The sequence below is a fragment of the Dermacentor andersoni genome, chromosome 3 (assembly GCF_023375885.2).
Source record: "Dermacentor andersoni chromosome 3, qqDerAnde1_hic_scaffold, whole genome shotgun sequence".
NCBI classification, from domain to species: Eukaryota; Metazoa; Arthropoda; class Arachnida; order Ixodida; family Ixodidae; genus Dermacentor; species Dermacentor andersoni.
This window is the reverse complement of record NC_092816.1, coordinates 4,404,657-4,426,234: the sequence shown is the minus strand read 5'-3', so window position 1 is coordinate 4,426,234 and position 21,578 is coordinate 4,404,657. Positions and strand designations below refer to the sequence as shown.

Here is a 21,578-nt window from a genome sequence, read left to right as displayed (position 1 = left end):
AGGAAGCCTTTTGCTCGTCTGCTTATCGGCAGTGTGCTCTGCACTGAACACGGCTTCAGTCTCTGCACCCATCGTGATGCGCGTCGTGATGTGCAGCTATCGAGCGTGACACCTTGACTGCTGCCAGTTTAAGCAGTGTTCCACAAATTTAGTTTGGAGGTATTAGGCTTAATGTGTACTTGTGAGCTTCCACCGTACCTACCAATGTGCGCACATACAGATTTGGTAGGTGTGCGCAGTAGTTGCCGCAGCTAATTGTCTGAGAAACCAAACTCCACTTTGCATGCGCTGCTGTCAGTTCAGACCGTGCGTGTGATCGCATGTGCGATCTGCATGTAATCGTCTACAGGTTAAAACATATCAAGGGCGGGCTTCCCGTGGCGGCATGCCACCGGAAAGCCCTGACGGCTACGCCTAACCAGCACACCTCGTTGGCAACAAAAGATATCGTTTGGTGCTGTGTCTCCTTGAGCCAACTCGATCGAAAGCACCATGCACCGACTCCACTCCGACCGGTGCATGGTTCGACTTGCTAAACGCCATTTTTTGTTTTGAACGGAGCCTCCTTGCTGCCCCACGAAGTAGCGCTACTGCAAATCCCTGCTCATCATCATCGTCTCTGCCTGGTTCGTGGCTACAGCAGTTTCGGTCTCAGCTTAGTAAGCCATGCCAAGACAATTCAGCAGCTGATTTGTTTCTTCATGCACGACGCTGCAAGTCACTTATCAAGATTACAGTGGTCAAGATGTTGAGAGCTCATGAGATACTAAAAGTAGACAATGCCCCCAAGCAGTGAGCGCTCGACCAATGGCGAAGCGTGCTGGAGTTGCGTGGTGCGCGCGGCCAATCGGCGACTTTGAAACGACCTTCAATCATTTGCGTTCAGGGAGCTTGTTTCTGTGGGGAGGAGATAGCTGAAGGAGCATATTTGAAAATGGAGAAGTGCACTCTCTGACAAGACCAAGATGGCAGTGCTGGATTGCTCCGTTCCGGAGATATTGTGGCTTGAAAGATGCCATTGTTGCGTAATCTCCACAATGTTTTTCACCACCTTGACAGATACAACAAATTCTTTAGAGCACTTATATGCGGTGTTCATCAAAAATATTTCGAAATCAGAAGTCCTAAATAGTCAATGCTGTATTATTATGGTGCCATCTGTATGTTTAAAAAACGTGCCAATTTTTCAACTCTTTCTTGGCTAGGAAGTGCTCCCAACCTGTGTGGATACTGTATCGTGCTTGATAAAGCCAACACATCGGGCGCACATGTTCAAATGATTGCTGTCACTGCACACGCCCACCGACAGCAGCTTCGTTACACGTGCACTCAGAACCCTCCTCAAGCATGTTCGCTCTCCTGCCTGCACTGAATAAATTTAGTAGCAAATAAACCCCGGTGAGCACTCTCACCAGCCCCCACTTGACTTGGTCACACTGCTTACACGAACAACACATACCTAACAGATACAAGTTTTCTTTTTTCTTTTCTTTATTCAACGGCTTCCTTATGCTGGTGTTTTAGCAGCTGCTTGCGCATCCGCATGCGTGCACGGTGGTTAGTTTCAATTTCGTCTCGCAGGCTGTTTCCGTTGGTTGTGCTCGTAAAAACCGATGTCTATCTGGCTTCTAATATCTCAAAGGGTCACCGCTAGATGCTCGCTCGTTTATTGTCCACACGGGTGCGATTACATCTGTTCGCAGTCGGGCACTGGTACATTCAAACGATACTACCACAGACGAATGATGCTGCCATGCCTGCATTTATTTTCGTGATGACGAAGGATTGGGGAAAGTTTCTGACTCGTTTGATTTTTGTGATCAGCACACTACCACTCAGTTTTCTTGCGTGCGCTCACATATACACAGTTCGATGATGCTAGGGTGTGCGTGCTGGCTACTCTGCTGCAAGTGAGTCAAGCGGCAGTCCCTCCAATGCAAACTACTGCCAAAGTGCCGAGTTGGAATATATCTATTTCAGTGAATTCATGAATAAACTAGGAATGTTTACCTATGGAAAACATTTTTTTTTTTTCACTCTATGGTCACTCTAAAAAAATTTCGATAAATGTTTTTCGAAAAAGGTATGCCTGGAGAATTTAAAACTGCAATAAAAAAAATTTGATCGTGGGGGGCCATATTTGACAAAAAGATGGACTCTCAAAGGTTTAAAGGACCCTTCAGCAGGCACTGTTGCAAATCTTACTTCTACAATAAAAGATTTTAAACACAGTCTACGGATCATTTAACTGAAATAATTTTTCAAATCGGTTTATTATTGGCAGAGGCAGAAGAAATTTAACGCACTGTTACCATACTGCTAGGAGGTGAGCGTGACTACTAACATAGACACTCTCCCTTCCCGTCCTCCCATACCGAAGCCGAGGGACTGCGTTGAGTTCATGTGACGAGCCCCGCCTCAGTTCTTTCCTCCCCTCCCCCCTCCCCACTTCTTTCTTTCTGGTGGTAGCATTGCACGTTCCACATTGCACGATTTACCAATGTAACGTAATGTCACGATAAGTAACGTTACTAGGACTGCACTTTACGGCATGGCATTTGTGCTTACTACCTCAACTCTCTGGCTGGGAGTGGCGTTTCCTTGAGAGGGAGAACGTGTGGCATTTAGTTTGAAATTTCAGATGTTTCCATGGAGTGCAGCATTGTAGAAATTTGTGTACACAATCAACAGCATGTGAGGTATGGCCTGCGCTTTCCTGTTTGAAGTGACCAAAGCTGGTAAGGGGCCCTTTAACACAGTACTTTTTTTAAAAATATGCCTCACTCATGCTCGTGTTTGAAAAATGGGATTGAAGAAAATGATTCCACGCTCAAGGGCAAGGTTCTCATGCAAGACAAAATAATTTTGAAGGCAGTGTGCAGGACTTGTGTAATGTTTGTGGGAATTGTAGTGCAAAGCGCGACTTCTGGAAGAGTAATAAATTCAGCGTGGCTAACACTCACCTCTTTGAAAGCTCTCTGCGTGAGCAGGTGACGCTTAATGCGTGACAGTGCCTCGTGAGGGTTGTCGTAGGCCTGCTCAATGAGCCCCAGCTCCTCTCGCTGCGATTGGTTCAGTCGACTCTTCACACTGCAACACCAAAACAAGACAATAACTTCTAGTAGAGCCTGATGATATGACAAGACATGGATACAAAGGGACAGCCGTCTCTCTCTACACAGTGCACAGAGAGGTACGCCCTGCATATATGACGACATTAAAGTTAAATACTTACTTATATCAGGAATCTCTTTATACTGAAGTCCGTTATACAGATGAACCTCGACACAGTCTCTTTCGTTAATTTCACTCCATTAAATTAGATTTTTCGCTTAATTCAAACTCTGACGATGGTGCCAGCTGGTGCTGATGCATTTCTATGGAACCAAACTCTTTCCTTTTTCCTCAATTTTAAAATTTGCATTCGCCGAATAATTCGAACTTTACCAGTCAGCATGCATGCACATGACCCCTATGGTGACCACGGTAGCGACCTGTTGAGTGGCAACATCTGCTCTGGTAGAGCTTAGGGGACAGTGAATGTGTCAAATACACATCTCTCACTGAAAACACTTATTTTTGGCTGGCCAGAGAAAGACTGTCAGCCAATAAACGTAGCACCAAATGTTTCATTATGGCAATTACACAATTCTAATGCAAGCTCTTTTTCTTTTTCTTTGAAAGAAAATTTGGCCAGAAGTGCCTGCACAATGCGAACGGGCATGAAACCAAAACAGCCTTCGCAATGTTCACAGGCTTTACTGTACCACACTAATGTAATGCAGCAAAGCTGACTTCAGAAAAAGAAAGAAGATAAAAATTGAATGGTGAAGCTTATTTTGGGAAACCAGCGCCATTGTGCAACAATTTCTCTTGCTAAAAAAAAATCGGGTGTACATTAAATTTTTTCTTTATTAGGAAATTTAATGTATATGTTAGTTTTCTACTTTGGACACATAGAAAGTAGTGCGCGCTAGATTCAGAGGAGAGTTATAATCAGGTAAATACAGTCACATGTCGATAAAAAGAAGTATTTGCAGTAAAAACTTTTGTTTTAAAGTTCCAGTATTAAAAACAACTTTACAAATTCCCAGAGCAATTGTGGCCAATATTATGTGGTTAGTAAGCAGTTATAAACTCAAAGAAGGCCAGGCCATAATAGTGTGGTAATGAGTGCTAGCACGTGCAGCGCAGGTCGCGTAGAGAGCAATGCACCGGCGTTGCTCACGGCATTAGATACCGTATTTACACGATTGTAAGTTGACCACTTTTTCAAAATTTGAAAGTCTGAAGTTGGGGGGTCGAATTACAATCGAAACCAAAACATGTCCCCGCCAAAAAAGCGAGACCAACGGGAGCTACATCGTAGTTACAATTTTATGTTTGCTCTATGGCCCTACCTGTATTTTTTCGCTATCTCGCGTGTTTGTTCGCTTTTAGGAAGGGTTTTTCAACATTTTTAAGAGTTTTACAGTGCACGCAAAAATCATGGAGGGGGGGAGTCGATAGTTGATGGAAGCGCCGCTGCTCTTACAGTCAAACCCGGCTATATCGAACTCGCAAAAAAACGCCTATCAGTTCGATATAGAGCATAATTCGATATAAGCCTGCTAAATAATTGGATGTCATAAAAGCCCATACCATTTATAAAATCACTTTATTGACGAAACTAGCTTAGTTTCGCATAAATTAGTCCTGCATTTTCTTCTGCTTGGGCAATTTCGCTGCCTGCGACACACGCACTTCCCCATGTTGTCTAAGGAGTCCGAACAGCTGAGGCCGCAACCTTCTGCATTCGCGCAGAAGCACCGGACTAATGCGAGTGCACCAATCACTTCGGAGGATGTGGACAAAGGACCGTAGTTGCTTTCCTCAACGTGCCTACTTTCATTTGTGCTCGGTACGATGTCGGCGATGTAGTCTTCGTTTCGGGATCTACCGTCGTCGCGACACCATCATCTGCACTCACAAACTCGTCCACCGTTGATTCGAATATCCCGGAAATTTCGACAACTCGCTCCAAACTTCGGCAACACCGGCAACGGCTTCGTCGCACTCATCAGAATTTACAGTCATCACCGAGCACGCGGAAACCGGCACGTATGAAGAACGCCTCGTACACGGCCGTGCGTACGCGTCGGGCCGGGTTGAGAGTCTGGCCACTTTAGCCCTAATCGTGCTGAGAGACACCACAAGCGCTTGTGGTGTCTTCTTGTCTCGTCTCTTGTCTACATTTTGCGCTGTTACTAGCAGGATGGAAAACCAACAAGCCCAAGCTGCTATTCTAGCGAAATTTCACTGCCGCGGCTGGGGACTACGAAGACAATAAATAAAATCTTCCGCAGAAGCAGATAGTCAAATGGCTGAATTACAAGCAGCTGCTTGCGAACGCACCTCAAATTGCGCACTGAGCGACCAAAAGTGACTGCCGAAGTGGAGCAGTGTCTTGTTCCGTATAAAGTCCAAGTGCAATAAGATCCTATCGTGACATGCGCACTGTATCCTTTGGTTGTGAGTGAAAGCATACTAGGGTGAGCTGAGAAGGATCGTTGCTTAATGAGTGCCATCTGCTCGTGCGAGTAAGCGGAAATGAAGGTGTGGGGGTAGCCAGACGTCTCGTTTTCTAGCTAAGGCGTGACTGTGGATGGGTGTTAGCACAGCTGAGTGCATATGCAACCCGCACGTCCTGTTTCAGAGGTAATCAGCTGCATTTCTGAAGAATGGCCATGCTGAGATGGTGTGGCATCATGTGCGCTGCCTTCTCATGTATATAGTGTTGGAGATTACGATATCTTGTGTTACGGAGACACCTTGAATTGAGAGGCAGACGAAACATTCGTTCATGGCTGTTGGCACTTTTCGTGATAGCACTGTCCCACTGCAGGCGGCAACTAAAAGCCGTGGGTGCAGAGTGGATGCAAAAGCATTGGCTTTGTACCGCCATTGTGAAGATATAGTTCACAGGGTATGACAGTGGTACCAGTTATGGATGTGTCGGGTGTTGTGTCGGCAGCGGCAGGCAAGCGGGGGCCCCCGACCAGCGAACGCAGACGCAGAAAGGGAGACGCGGAGCAAACTGCTCCTGGTGAAAACCGGACAAGGACTGAGCCGGCTCGCGGCTGTTTATTACTAAAAAGGACTTCACACGCCAGACGACACCTCCTGGTTGGTCCCAGCTCGTCACATGACAGAAGGGGGGTGCGCCATCTAGCTAAACTACTACGAAACATAAATGTATGATAACACAGAGATCTGGCAGGGGGCGACGCTATACTACATCATCCCCCCCCCCTGGAAACAAAGTAAGCATATAGCGAAACGCGCACACAAGATGCGCACAAGGCACGCACTTAAGTCCACAACAAATTCAGTCCGTCCCCGCCCAAGTTCACATACACGCGCAGCAGTCTTGGGCACCAAAACACAGGCAGTCAGTCAAAACAAAATCCAACAAGGAACACAGCACAAGACTCACTGCACTGCAACAAGGAACACATTTTATACCTGTGTGAACGAAAACTGAACTGTCTCCTAAGTGTCACAGCGAGGCCCCTAGCCGTGGCATTTCGAAGACGGCAATACGCTCTACATTCAAGAGACATAATCATCGAGCCACGGAGGCCATTTTCTGTCACGATGAGGACGCGTGCGTACTTCAGAAGAACTTTGGGGGTTGCGACGCGTATTGGTCGACTTTGAAGACCCAGTCGTCCCACTACTATTTCCCTCCCCCTGGTTGGACAATTGAATGTGGCTGTCGCTCAAAGCTGGAGAGGGTTGCCCAGGAAGCTCCTCTCGACGTCCCAACAAGTCCTGGGATGCTGCCGATTCCCCCACGGAATCAGAAACGATTGCTGACTGTGTAGACTCGGAAGTGATACAGTCAGACGAACTACTTAACTGATGCCTATGACTATGAAAGGACGATGTCACGACAGACGAGTCATCGGAATGACTATCCAGGTTTGAATACGAGTACAAAAAATCTTTATTAGTTGTGGACAATGTACTATGTTTTGAATTATCTACTACTGTGGTTAACTTAGACGCATTCCACGTCTTCCCATCACTGAGTACAAAAGAGGATGGTCCTACCTGGGTCTTGACTGTACGAGTTTTACTGTACTTAAAAAATCCTTTCTTGGCAAGTTTTACTTTGACGGTGTCTCCCACCTTGATACGAGTTGCCTGAGCACCTCTACGTTTGTCTACATACTGTTTAGTTTGCCGCTGTTTCTGCGAGACTCTCTCGCGAACTTGAGAAAAAAAACTGCCCTGAACCGCTATGTGCTTATGCAACCTGAAGTTGCTAATATCTATCTTTGGACGAGGTTGACGACCATGAAGTAGGAAAGCTGGGGAGAGACCCGTTGTAGCATGTGGCGTAATCCTATAGGAACCCAAGAATTCTGAAATGCTTTTCGAAGCATCTCTACCTTCATGAGTTATGAATGTAGTGAGATCTCTACTACCTTCTTCCAGTAACAGCTGGTGGTAAGCAGATGCTAGATCCAGCTTAGAAAAATATGTGGCACCATGAAACATTTGTAATAACTCTTGTACGTGCGGCAAAGGATACCCATCAATGACAATTGCCTTATTCGGTTCCCGTAGGTCTACACAGAGCCGGATGGCTCCATCCTTTTTGCGCACCACAAGTGGAGACACCCATTCCGAAGCCTCGACGCGCTCGATGACGTCGCAGTCCTCGAGATGTCGCAGTTCATTTGTGACCTGGTCACGGAGAGCCAGGGGTAGTCTGCGCAACTTTGAAGATACTGGTTTCATACCTTGCCGCCAATGTATTCGGTGCACGAAGTTTTTGACGAGACCCAACTCGCCACTGAAGAGGTGATCAAAACCAGGAGGCACACCTGTGGCGCTCTGTATTGGAGGAAGCGAAGCCAGGCAGCATGTCAGCGACGTACCGTCGATTTGTATCCCCAAGCGCTGGATGGCATCAAGACCCAGCAGTGATGTTCCTGTAGACGTTACGTGGAACGTGACGAAGCATGACCTTTGGAAAAACTGGACAGTGGCTTGAAACAGGCCTTGAATGTCGATGCGTTGCTTGGAGAAATTTCTCAAGACCACTGTTGTTTGTGACAGCCTGTGCTGTCGACCAAAGTGATTTCTAAAATCTTTGGTTGTCATGAATAACACTGACACTCCCATATCCACCAGCAGTCGCATGGAGACGCCGTTAACTACGACCGGAACTTCCAAATCAATTTTTAGTTTCAAAAGCGCTTACCGTCAAGACAGACGCGGACGGCTGCCCTGCGGAAGAGACGTGTTGCACCGCTGTTCGGGTCTTTCGACATACCGAAGCGAAATGGCCCAACGTGTGGCAGGCGTTGCATCACCGATTTCTTGCTGGACAATTCCTGTAAGACGCGATATGGTTCCTGCTGCCACACCGATTGCATGCACCACGGTTCCCGGAGGAGCCATGTGCGAAATGTCGACCATCTTGGCGGCTTCTCGGAAAAAGTCGGCCCTCTTGGCGGCTTCTCGGAAGAAGTCAGCCCTCTTGGTGGCTTCTCGGAAGAAGTCTGTCATCTTGGCGGCTTCTCGGAAGAAGTCTGTCATCTTGGCGGCTTCTCGGAAGAAGTCGGTCATCTTGGCGGCTTCTCGGAAGAAGTCGGTCATCTTCATGGCCTGCCGGACTAAGTCGGCCATCTTGGCAGCTTCCCGGAAGAAGTCTGTCATCTTGCCCGTCGACGGAACGCCAAGTTGAGATGCCTCGTACATATTCGGAGCCGAACGCGCGATTCGCTCGATGCAAGGCTTCTAAAGAGCGTCCAATTTCTTCTGCCTTGTCCAGGGACAGGGTTTCGCCATGAGCTAATAACTTTTCGCGAACGCTGGCGTTCGCTACCCTATGTATTATTTGGTCTCGGACGCGCTCATTGTAGGTTGTGCCGAAGTTGCACTGTACCGCCTTCTCCTTCAGTGCGGTCACGAATTCCAGGAATCCTTCTCCCTCAAACTGCCTTCGACTGGTGAATTCGTGCCTCTCCGCCAGAACATTTGTTGACGTGGCGAACAGCCGGTGAAGCCGCTACAAGAGTTTCTGGAACTCTGACGCTGGCGGGACCGTATCGCTTGACGATGACGCTGCGCCGGTCGACTGCCTTGCTGCTTCACTTGACGCTGACGCTACGCCGGTTAACTGCCTTGCTGCTTCCTGCTCCTTGTCTGCAAAGTACTTTCGTTGTCCCTCACGCCTGAGAGCACTGACGAGCGCGGACGCTCGTCATCTAGCTAAACTACTACGAAACATAAATGTCTGATAACACAGAGATCTGGCAGGGGGCGACGCTATACTACATCGGGGACCCTTTGTGGACCGGTGGAAGTGATGGGAGACCCCTTGCAGTGGAGTGGGGGGGGGGGGGGGTTAGTGGTATAAATTATGACAACATGGAGTGTAAAACAGGTGCCTTTTATTGCTACCTGGCAAAGAATGATAAAACAAAAGTGCCACGTCAATTCAATCTGGGCAGCTTGTCAATACGTGGTGCATTCATGCTTAAAGGGACACTAAAGGCAAATACTAAGTTGACGTGGACTGTTTAAATATAATTCCAGAAACCTCTCAATGCTTGTTTCGCACCAAGAACAGACTTAGTTTATGAGAAAATTGCATCTGAAGGGCCCGAATACCTTTTTCGAAATTCATATCTCCCGCCACACAACTAGGAAAGTGGTGACGTTGCATACGCCATCACCACCCTTTGCTGCTGTTGGTGAGTAAAACGGTGCCCGACAGACGGCGCTACCGAGCCAAAACAGAGTGGTGGATTCACCGCTGTAGCTGCTTTTTGGTCAAGTGGCGTAGACCATTCGAGTATCCCGGGACATCACATCAAAGTTGAATTCTCTGCTACTTGCAGTTTGTGCTAAATTTGCGAGCCACCACAACCAGCGCAGCACTACACGATAACGAAACTAGTGAAACGCGAAAGCGTGGACCGTGCAGAGTCGAGCGATAATGAAACGTCTCTACCGCCCGGGTCATGTCAAGGGTAATTTCAATGAGTTCTTTTTTCTAAAAAATGAGATAGAACTGGACAAGTAGCATTTTATTTTGTCTTATAATACAATACAAGGATATATTTTGCAATGGATGGTTGAGTACTAGTGACAGAATTTAACCGAGGAGTGCTTTCCTCATCGGCCAAGTGCTTGAATGTCCTGGGGGAGTCTCTCACCATGTCCTGCATTTACCTCAATTTCTCTATTATTAAGGCTCTGCTCGCGGTAATATTGACACCTTAGAGATTCTCGAGCACTAATCTATCACTATAGCTTGACTTAATATTTGCCTTTGGTGTCCCTTTTAAGCAGAGTTGCATATCACCAGTTACATTCAACCTGTTTCTATATTTGCTTTTCAAGTATGCAAGCCTGCAAAAAGCATGCTCACATGCATATGTCATAGAAAACTTGAACGAAAGCTTTACAGTGGTCTTATGGAGAAGGGATAACATTTCTGCAATCCTGAATCAGAATGCCTGAAGGCTTACAGTGGCCACGAGCATGGCTTTCGCACAGCACCAAAAATTGCTTCGCAGAACCCCATTTCAAAACCACTGCAGTATGAAACCATATCTTTCATTGCTGAGTTTCAAATTCAAAAAATGTTTTCTACTTTCTTCTAATTCAAATCCCGTGGCCCCTTCGATGCAAGAAAAATCCATAGGCAAGTGTTCTTATTTGCATAAAAGGTTGAATTTCAATATGCCAAAAGTTTGTTATAACGAAGAAAATTGCCTATTTTAACAACTTCATTATAAAAAGTTTAACCTGTATCGAGGTTTATCTATCTTCAAAGTGAAATTACAAACAACTATGCTAAACAATGTGTGACTGGGCAGGCTACTTTTTGATCCCCCTTTAGCAAGGTTCGTGCCAAGCTGGTATGACGAATACTGAACTGCCACACGACTGGCACAACCAAAAGGACCGTACAGCGTCAATAGTCGTGATGCAACAGACATGCGACAGAGAACTGACAGCACAGGCTACATCCATGGCTGTTCCCTTGACTTCCAGCTTGACAATCATCATGGCAGCATGCTTTAGGTTCAACTTTTAGTTTTACTACCGAGGCAGCCATCAACAGGAGGACGCTTTCATTCTTATGCTTCATTTAGTGCAGAATGAGACAAAGGACTGCTCTTGGAACATTTGGCACAGCAGTTCTACCTGTGCTTACACTGTTTTGTTTATTTTTCTCTTTTTTTTTTTTACACATTAAAAATAGTTCATAGAATTCTACTGGAGCCAGTGCCTCACCTGTAGGCTTCCTTGAGCCTCTCCAGGGCCAAAATGAGCAGCTTGGTGTCGTGCTTGTACGACAGTGGTGGGAAGGGGATGGGAGAGAAGCGGCGGCTCTCCAGCCAGTGCACAGTAGTCGTGTAGATGGCAACGGCCTCCTCAGCACTGATGTAAGGGCCATCCTACAAACACACACCCATTACATGTAAGGTGACGTGGTTGAAACCAAAGTGGAAATATCAACCATCATAGCATCCATGTAGCCTGATGTATGCATGATGTAGCTTGATGTAAGCAGGACGTATGCAAAGCCCAGAAACAGACTGCCAGATTATTATTATTACTGGAGTTTATTGGCACAAGAGCCAGATGTGGCCAAAGAGCGCCAAGGTCATGATAATAAGCTGCCATTGTTATATGAATAAAGAATATTCTGACATGGATGAAACACAGCCATATAGAGGCATAAAAAAAAAGATTAATTCAAAAGTGCATAAATATACAGTTTAAACCGGTGGTAACGAAATGCCGCGACTACCAAATTCATGCGACAATTAAATATTTTCGAATCCCCGGCGAACGGCAATAGGATTCAATGCATTTTGTACCTCTCGACAACGAAATGTCTTTGTATTACAATCCCCCATGAATAAGATTTGCCAGAATGTAACCCCTCATATTTCCTACTCAAGCGAGGCTAGCATGCTTCAATATGTGCTCAAGTACGATTGCTTTGCACTAAGATTGAATAAAATATTGCCACATTACATTTGCATGGGTGTCACAATTTTTCTTTACAAGAACAAACAACCACCGGAAGCGATTGTGCTGGAAACCAGCATGGCCACCATCTTGTTTGTTGATCACCCGTTCTAAGCAGCAGGCAGCATCTTGCTACCGAAATCTGATGAAAGTTTTTGCGCACCTAGTGCAGTGCGCAATGTGCGCACCGGCAAGAAAAATGCAACAAAAACAAGGAAATTCACGTCCCATTGACGTGGAATTGTTTATGACACTTGAGATGGCGGTCGCAGCATGGAGTGCTACGCATCGAGCCATGATTGAGCAATTTTCCAGGAATACGCATTCTTTGCTTCAAGAATGCTGGTTTTGGTGCCACCCAACAGGCATCAGGTGCGAATTCGGCACCGGACATAGCTTTGCGCGAAGAGGCCGTAATTTCGATCGACAGCCTTCGGATATACGGATATATACGAGACACGATCACGTTCGCGCTCGCCAATGGACGCACTGGTACCTACGGGCGATGGCATGTGCTGGAGAAATGCTGCTGCATGCACGGAGCACTGTTGCTCTGCATCCGATGCCGAGTTATGCAATATCTCGGAAATCAATTCACCGAGAATAGTGCTCCACGGCAGTACTGCTACTGGTGACCGACTCATGTGGCGCACTTTGTACTGTCGGCAATGCAGTTCAATATCTTCGAGCAAGCTTGCCAAAGTAGGCTAATGGAATTTTGACAGTAAAGTTTCGTTCTGTGATGCATTACCTGTCTGTGCTGTCTCACTTAACAACAATAAAATTCTCGCGAATTCGGTATGGCGAGGTTCAACTGTATACACATTAAAACTAGACAATGATTCATGACATATGCTAAGAAGAAATCATGTATTACGAACAGTTGCTAAAATACGTCGCTACAAGTAGCACTACTGGGCCTCTTTGATTATTAGTCCCTGACATTCCAGGACTACTTGGGACTGCTTGGGACTGCTGTCTCGCATTCAATCTTCTTGAACAACTTCAGAAGCTCCATCCACCAGTTCGATAGCAGCAGGAACTGCGCTTGTTTTTCATGGAAAGGAAGTGCGGTCTGTCCATTGACTCTCGGAGCTGTCAGAAGATTTTTCCTAGGACAAGCGAAAGCAGCTAGCAGATGGCAGCTGTCTTAAAAAGATGCACGCGGCGTTTGACGTCATGTTGTGAAAGATGCCGTATGCTTCTGCATACTTTGTGCGTCCCACACAGCAAATATTGTGCACTCAGATATCACCTCCATTACATCGGTGCTTTGTGTGCCATCATGCAAGTTCTTCACGAGTGGTCTAATTGCCGCAGCTTTACTCATTGTGTTTTTTTAAGAGAGAAGCACAGCAATCAGGCGCACATTTTCGCGAAATGTTTCGCAAAATCTGTCATGCTCATTGCTATGTGCGTAGTAAATTGTTCAATTGGTAGAGCATCGCACGAGTAATGCGAAGGTTGTGGGATCGTTCCCCACCTACGGCAAGCTTATTTTTCATCCACTTTCATAGCCATCAATTTCTCATTTCTTGAATTCAATTAGTAAGTACAGTCAAACCCGGCTATATCGAACTCGCAAAAAAACGCCTATCAGTTCGATATAGAGCATAATTCGATATAAGCCTGCTAAATAATTGGATGTCATAAAAGCACATACCATTTATAAAATCACTTTATTAACGAAACTAGCTTAGTTTGGCATAAATTAGTCCTGCATTTTCTTCTGCTTGGGCAATTCCGCTGCCTGCGACGCACGCACTTCCCCACGTTGTCTAAGGAGTCGGAGCAGCTCAGGCTGCAACCTTCCGCATTCGCGCAGAAGCGCCGGACTAATGCGAGTGCACCAATCACTTCGGAGGATGTGGACAAAGGACCGTAGTTGCTTTCCTCAATGTGCCTACTTTCATTTGTACTCGGTACGATGTCGGCGATGTAGTCTTCGTTTCCGGGCTCTACCGTGGTCGTGACACCATCATCTGCACTCACAAACTCGTCCACCGTTGATTCGAATGTCCCGAAAATTTTGACAGCTCGCTCCAAACTTCGGCAACACCGGCAACGGCTTCGTCGCATTCATCAGAATTTACAGTCCTCACCGAGCACGCGGAAACCGGCACGTATGAAGAACCCCTCGTACACGGCCGTGCATACGCGTCGGGCGCCATGGGCACCGGGTTGCGAGTCTGGCCACTTTAGCCCTAATCGTGCCGAGAGTGCTCCTCGGAATCTTGCACGCTGCGGGGACATGCAACTTCTCATCGCGTTCGACGCGATTTATGATTTCGAGCTTCACGACGAAAGGCGAATTCTGCCGCTTCATCACGGCAACACTGCGGGAGAAGGCCCACAAGGCGCAAACACGATAACCCAGAGAAGCAGCCAGACAACTCGCACTTTCGCCATCTAGCACGAAGAGAGCACAAGAGCCTCTGATTGGCTGTCTGAGCAAGCGCTGTAGGCGGGCCAGGATCATTTTTTGCTGGGGAGTGTCGCTAGATAGTGATCTAAAGAAAGGAAGGACGCTTGATTCTGCAGCCCGTGAGGGAGCACGGCGAAGCGTCGTCAGGGGAGAGGGGGTGGCAAGTGAAAGATGATAGAGAAAGAGGGAGGATGTGGCCTAATAGACTCCACTATGCGCGACAGGGGGAGTGTCGACGGCTCGCCCGAACAGCCCGAGGCAGCGCGGTCACGGTAGGGAGAGCGGTTGGATGGAGCCGCGCCGCCGGGCTTCCCCGCTACCGCGAGGGAAAGCCAACTTCTGGGGGCACTTTTCCGCCGCTTGACGTTCGATATATCGGGAGTCACTGCAATATTTGTTCGATGTAAGCGTAATTTTTGCTATATATAGTTGTTGTAACTATACCGTGACCAGAAATTGTTCGATATATAGAATAATTCGATGTAAACGGGTTCGATATAGTCGGGTTCGACTGTACAAGTAATTCCCCCTATGTTGACCTTGGTGTCTTTGTTTGTTGGGTTCTCATGATATGATTAATAAAAATTGGGCCTCTCGGTTAACCCCTTTTCTTCTCTTTGATATGAGTGAAAGTATCATACATCCAATATATATTGCATGTGGCTATTCCACGCCGGTAGCTGGGGTGGCTTATCACTAAAGCTTCGCAGATTGCTGCTGACATATATGTTGACCCCTTCTGTTGCCAAATTCGAGCGTTTGGTTCTGACGTGCAGGATTAGTAGATGGTCTTCATGTGCTCTGTCCTAGACACATGTCGGGCCTTTAGTAGACGGTCTCATGAGCTTTGAGGATATCGGCGGGTGCTTTTTGCGTGAACAGCGACATGGCATGACATTGCTTATCTGTGTGAGGGAATACCGCTTAAATTTCACAGGCAATGAGCTAGCTTAAACACAGCGATTAAGAAGCATGAACAGCACGAATGCGATGTAACTGGCGCTGTGCAAACACGTTCTCACACTCATGCTGCGATTCCACTATGCAAGCTTTATGGTTGTGATAGTGACGTGCCCTCTGACACTGCACCATTTCGGAGGCAACACTAATGAATTCACTGGGTGGGGGCTAGCTATGAGTAGCTAAGAGCAGACGATGGCAGCCAGGAGAGTGACTTCCGATCACAGCACTTCCAACGAAACCTTCAGGGCTAGTCAGACCGAAAGTCACAGATGGTTTGTGGACAGTTCAGGAATGCATAATCGAAGAGGCCCACTGCGTCACCAGGTCCCTTAATCACAAAGGCCTAGAGGCAAGTGCCATGCAGGTCGCTACTATCACAGCAGGAGCCCCTGGTGAGAGGATGTGCTACAAATCTCACGGGCTTATAACATGCAATAAATCGACAACTTGCAAAGAAAAAAATTTTAACTGATTCATTGTAAAAAATTCGTTCTCCAAGAAACAATACCGGATGAAGGGGAATGTGGCATTGGTGTACTACAAGCGCTTCTTTTGTTCAGCTTCTGCTTCCCGATACTCCACCAAGACATGGAGAATGGTCAGCCTCTCACCCCACCTTCCACAGAGGGTAAGTTCACCACCAGTCAGCAGGCAAGAATGAGTACCACATGCGTGTCTTACTTTCAGTCGACAGAACATGACATAGGTTTGTCGCATTTGATTGTAATTGTTGAATATTTAATATGATTGTAATATGTTGGTTCCTTCTTACTGAAAAGGCACACACCAGAGTTCATGAGGTAGTTTTTTATGAGTTTATGAGCATGCTGTTCCGTTTACGCGCAATCAGATAAGCCTGAATCTCGGAGAGGGTTGTACGGTCACTATAGGCGGCTGAAAGCACAGTCACTGCTTGTGCACGCTCCGCATGCGACGGCAGCGTAGCACATGGTGCGTCTTCTTTTGACTCTGAGTCATCGTCCGGCGGTGCAGCAGAAACCTGACGAATGATCTCGTCGTCGCAGAGTTCTGCGCATGTCAGTACAGCAGTTTCAGCACCTGTGAAACTGTCAAATGAGACGGTGTCCGGAATCGCAATGCAACCGCTGCGCAGGTCTCGGCAGAACATTTTCCGTGTCAGTAGGGAGCACATCGGAAGGCGACAAATCTTAGGCCTCCCGGTACCCACTTGCCGGCATTCCCCAGCGCAGTCTGCGCGGGCACTGTCGGCGCCATTAGACACTTGACGCGATGTTTCCTTAAGCCGCCTTGGATCACCGAAACCTCGACACAGCACACAAACACCACTGTGCCGACACCAGTCGCACAAACGAAAGACGTGGCCTGCTCGCAGCGTCGTGCGCGAAAGAAACCAATTAGCTGCTGGATTGTCTTGACATGGTTTACTAAGCTGAAACCAGAACTGCTGTACGGCCACTCCATCGAACCTGACAGAAACGATGATGATGAGTGGGGATTTCCAGTAGCGCCACTTCGTGGGGCAGCAAGGAAGCTCCGTTCAAAACAAAAATGGCGTTCAGCAAGTCGGACTAAGCGTCAGAGTCGGTGCATGATGCCCTCGATCGAGTTGGCTCAAGGAGTGTCCGAAAAATCAGACGAGAGGTTGCAAGGTGTCCGAACTTTCGGCAGTTGTTATGCATTATGGTCTATGGGGAGAATGGCGGTGCCGCGAAGCTGACCGTATAATCGGGCATGTCCGAATTTATGGAGTCCGGAAAATCGGTCGGCAACTGTATTAAGAAGTCCAGTTAGAACTGTCATTGGCAGCCGACAACCATTAAAGACGGTGACCTCGTGCTCTTTGATAGTGTGGGGTTCTCACCTGTGCTCTTGGGACAAAGGAACGACAACACAGTAGTGCAAACAATCACAAGGGCATTTATTGCACCTTTCATAGATCAATGCCTGCTAGCAGAGTTCTTATCCACAAAACATGGCAATGGGGGCACAACAAATCGCGAAAGTCCGACTCACCGCGACCAGATAACGAGCGAATATGTTTGCCCCATGCTGGACACCAATGCCTGGTCGTTCGCGCGTACAGTCACGTGAACGGAGGCGCGTTCGAACGAGGCTTCACGAGAGGGTCTCGCAGAAGCATGGATCGGCGCAAGCGCGAAATGTCCGTGCCGCTTGCCGATCCCGAGCCAAAGAGGAAGAGCCTTCTCCTTTCCGCACCCAAGTAACCCTGCTGTTAGGTGGCGTTAGCAGAGCCACACTCGCGCCGTCTCTCGCAATGCGCTTCAACCACACCGACTGCCGCGGGCACCAGGCCACGCAGCGAAGCCAGATTACAGGAGATGGGAGCTATGCGGGAAAACAACATACCGGGTGATGCGTGAGAGTCACGCATCCCCACAATATTCACACCTTGAGTGATGATGCCAAAGATGTCTCAGCGAAGTTGGCACCGTGGCGACATGTACCTCATCCCGTGGTCAAGCAGTTGGGCGGCCACGATGCTACTACGGGACACTGTCGAACTACTGCCCACACAGACCAGTTGATGCTCTAGCATGAGCCACAGCTTCTCCACGTGTCAGCCTGTCGTCATTCACAACTTTTTAATACACTGACTCTATGGGGTACATGGTGGTAATGGCAAATGTAGCGCCCTAATTATTCGGCATGTCCAAAAAACCGGGTGTCCAGAAAATCAATCGTTGAGTCTATTAGCCAAAGCGCTACTGCGAGGTGCTCAGCAGCATGACTATCATGTAGGCGTGCACGTTGGTGATACTGCCAGATGTACGCATGGCAGTATGTGCATAACATATACTGTGACGCATGTGTGTGATAAATCTGCATAACAGGTTGTTTGTGGGCAATCACATGGCATGCCTCGCTTTCGCTATCGCTGCACGTTCCTGGGGCTTTACTACAGGGAAAAATCTGTTAGATTGTTATGTGATGCCACACTGTAGACTTTGGGGGTAAATAAATTAAGATGATGATGATTATGGGTGTGTGTGTGTGCGCGCGCACTTGCCTTGCACATGGACTCACCTTGAGGTAGTTGTGCTGCCTCTCCTGCTCGGCCTTTAGGTAGAGCCGCGTCAGCCGACCCAGGTTCTTCTTGCAGACTGTCTTGTCCACAGTGGCTCCACGGCGGATGCGCTCCCGGTTGTAGTGGGCCGTGTTGGTCCACCAGTCAGCCTTCATCTTCACATAGCGCAGGATCATGTTCTCAATGGGGATTGGTAGGCCAGGCACCTGGGTACCACAAGAATGCCACAAAGCTTGCGCAAAGTAGTTCACACCCAGCAAGAACCCACCACTGCTCCTGGGGCTGCTCATACTTAAGTGCCAAGAAAAATTCTGATTGAGTTTCCTCTAAGAGCAGACAATCACTGGGCATAAATAAAAATGTTTGGCGAGATGCAAATGTATAACAAGACTTTTTATACATGGTTTCCACTAACTGCAAAACAACAGCCCAAGACTGTTGCGGAGATGGTGCCCAACTGAAGTGTGGTGATCTTGGAAAATAGATTTTAGTTTAATGTGTCAATTATTTGACAATTATGTTTTTGTTGTCTAAATAAACTTCTAATACACTGCATTGCATTGTAATGTGACCATGTATTTCGTGCTGAGAAGTTGAGTAGCACTATTTGTTGTTGTCTGCTATCCTTTTAGCATCACTCAGTTTCTACATATGACAGATTGACTAGTCTGGACTACAGCGTACAATCAAACCTTGTTAAACTATAGTTGGCTGGGGCTCGGAAAAAGTACACACTAAACAGTAGTACCATATTTCTACGATTGCAAGTCGACCTATTTTTTCAAATTTGAGAATTTGGAGTGGGGAGGTCAACTTACAATCGAAACCAAAATACAGCACTGCCAAAAAAGCGAGACCAACGAGATATCAGGGGAGCTACGACATAGTTACAATTTTGTGCTTGCTTTAATGGCCCTACCCATAGCTTATTGCTATCCTTTTAGGAAGGCTCTTTGAACATTTTTGAAAGTTTTACAGTGCACACAACACTCATGGGGGGGGGGGGGGGGGGGGGTCGATAGTTGATCGAAGTGCCACTGTTCAATTCGCAGCAGTACCCTCAGAACGGCGGTGCTTGCGGGGAGTATCCATAGTTCATGGTAGAGCAGGCACCGCTCACGTTTCTCTTTCCCTGTAGCTCTTAGTTTGACTCATTCGACTTGCATGCTGGCTACATGCTATTTCCATGCTTCCTCAGTCGTCATGAGTGCTCCAGGCCCACAAACCTTCGGCGCTCATTCACAGGAGTGTTCAAGAGGGCTGCCATCCTTTACGCGAAAGAAACAAATCACTGTGCAGTGCGCCGCAAGTTTAATGTTTCTGAACGGGTGGAGCAAGAGTGGCGACTGGAGTGAAGGAAAATTTTGCTGGACGATGACGCATTGTGGGACCGTAGCAGCGATGACAATGGCAGCACTAGTGAGGATGATGGCACAAGTTGTCAAGTACGGGAAATCCTCGGCGCAAGCACATAAACGCAGTCTGCGTTCCGTCCTGCTGCACTGCACCGCACGCGGCTTGCTCTGCTGATTACTTCACTCGCTCAGTTCGTTGTCGCACCCACCCCGCATGCCGACCACAGAAACACGCCTTCCATGTTCTCCCTCTCCGCCACATGCCGTTGCCTACTGTCCCGTGCCTGCTTTTCTACAGAGTTTTGCCTACAGTCTCGTGCCTGCGATTCTATGCCGCCTGGCGTCAGCCCGGTACCCTCAAAGATGCCTCCCCCCCCCCCCCCCCCTTTATCCTGTGCAGAGGGCTTCCAAGGCACATCATAAGGGCTCAGCTGGTGTGCATTAGCGAGGCCTTCCTATTTCCCTGTAGCTGGGTCTCCGAGTCTGTAGGTATTGCATCCAAAGCGTACAGTCACTCTAAATGTCCCTGTGCGTCGAGGGACAAACTTGGTTGTGAATTCAATGCCTGCCTTGCTTAGTGGGTACGTGTCCCGGAGAACCACGTCTCCTGCCTGGAAGGTAGCTGGAGTGCGCATATTATTGTAACACTTTGCCTGGCTGGCTTTACCCAAAGTTTCGTGTTCCTGTGCAAAGGCCCAGGCATCTCGAAGGTACACATCCAGTTCAGCAGCTAGGACATGAGGCACAGAAGGGGACACCTCGGTGCCAGCTGCATGATTGTGATGGCTCCGCGGAACCGGTTCCGTAGTTCCCACCCATAGCACAAGAAGGCAGGCGTAAAGCCAGTAACTAAACTTTCAGATGTGTACATTGTAAACGCCACCTCAGGCAGCCTTATGTCCCAGTCCCTGTGGGAAGTGCAGTAGCCCACCAGGCATTGTTTAATCGTTGCATTATGGCGTTCCACAGTCTGTCCTGCTGGTCTGTATGGGACTGTGTGGCTCTCCTTGATTCCCCAGTGCTGGAGAATGCCTTTCCCCACTTTGCTTATGAATGGTTTGCCATTGTTGCTAGACATGAAGCTAGGCACACCATGCCGGCAAAAAACATCGATCATTTTATTGATTATCAATTTGGAGGTAGGCGTCACGTAACGGGAAAAGCTTCACAAACTCCGTGAACTTGTCCAGCCCCACCAGGATGTACATGTGGCACCGAGGGGTTGTGGGCAGTGGCCCAACAAGGTCCACACTTAGCTGCTGCAATTGGTGGGTGGCCCATGAACTGTCCATCAGTCCTTTTGGTTTTTGCCAATGAGGTTTGAAAAGCGTGGCACTGCAGGCAGCTGCGGATGCAACGGGAGATATCGGAGTGGATACCGAGCCATGTACACCGGCTCTTCACACGTTTCGTAGTTTTCAAAAAGCCTAAATGCCCACTTAGGAGGTGGTCATGCTCCATTTTCAGTGCCACGTCTCGTAAGTGTTGGAGAAGCCAGGCAACCTTACGTTCACTGACTGTGTACGTAAGGATACCATTTTTCGAGATTTCGCTGTCATCAGATAGGTCCTGTATCCTCTTGGACTCTTCAGCATCACCAGGTAGCAGGCCACAATTTAAGTATTGCAGCAGCTGCAGCAGCAGTGGACCCTTGCGTTGTTCCAACTGGAACTTTGCAATGCAGTGGGGACACATCAGCCACGTCAACAGGGGCTGCTAGTTCAAAACGAATGGTTCGTTGTGGCTCTTGCACTTCGAT

At 47.8% G+C, this 21,578-nt stretch overlaps 1 protein-coding gene across 1 annotated transcript in view; it reads right to left on the bottom strand.

The window, feature by feature from the left end:
• Prp8 (pre-mRNA processing factor 8) overlaps nt 1-21,578 on the bottom strand; it is a 297,334-nt gene that overhangs the window by 143,279 nt on the left and 132,477 nt on the right. Inside the window, exons 14-16 of the mRNA XM_050169409.2 lie at nt 18,464-18,670; nt 11,305-11,468; nt 2,964-3,090 (exon numbers count right to left, since the gene is read on the bottom strand). Of these exons, the coding sequence (XP_050025366.1) occupies nt 2,964-3,090; nt 11,305-11,468; nt 18,464-18,670 (498 nt within the window). The remainder of the gene's footprint in view (nt 1-2,963; nt 3,091-11,304; nt 11,469-18,463; nt 18,671-21,578) is intronic.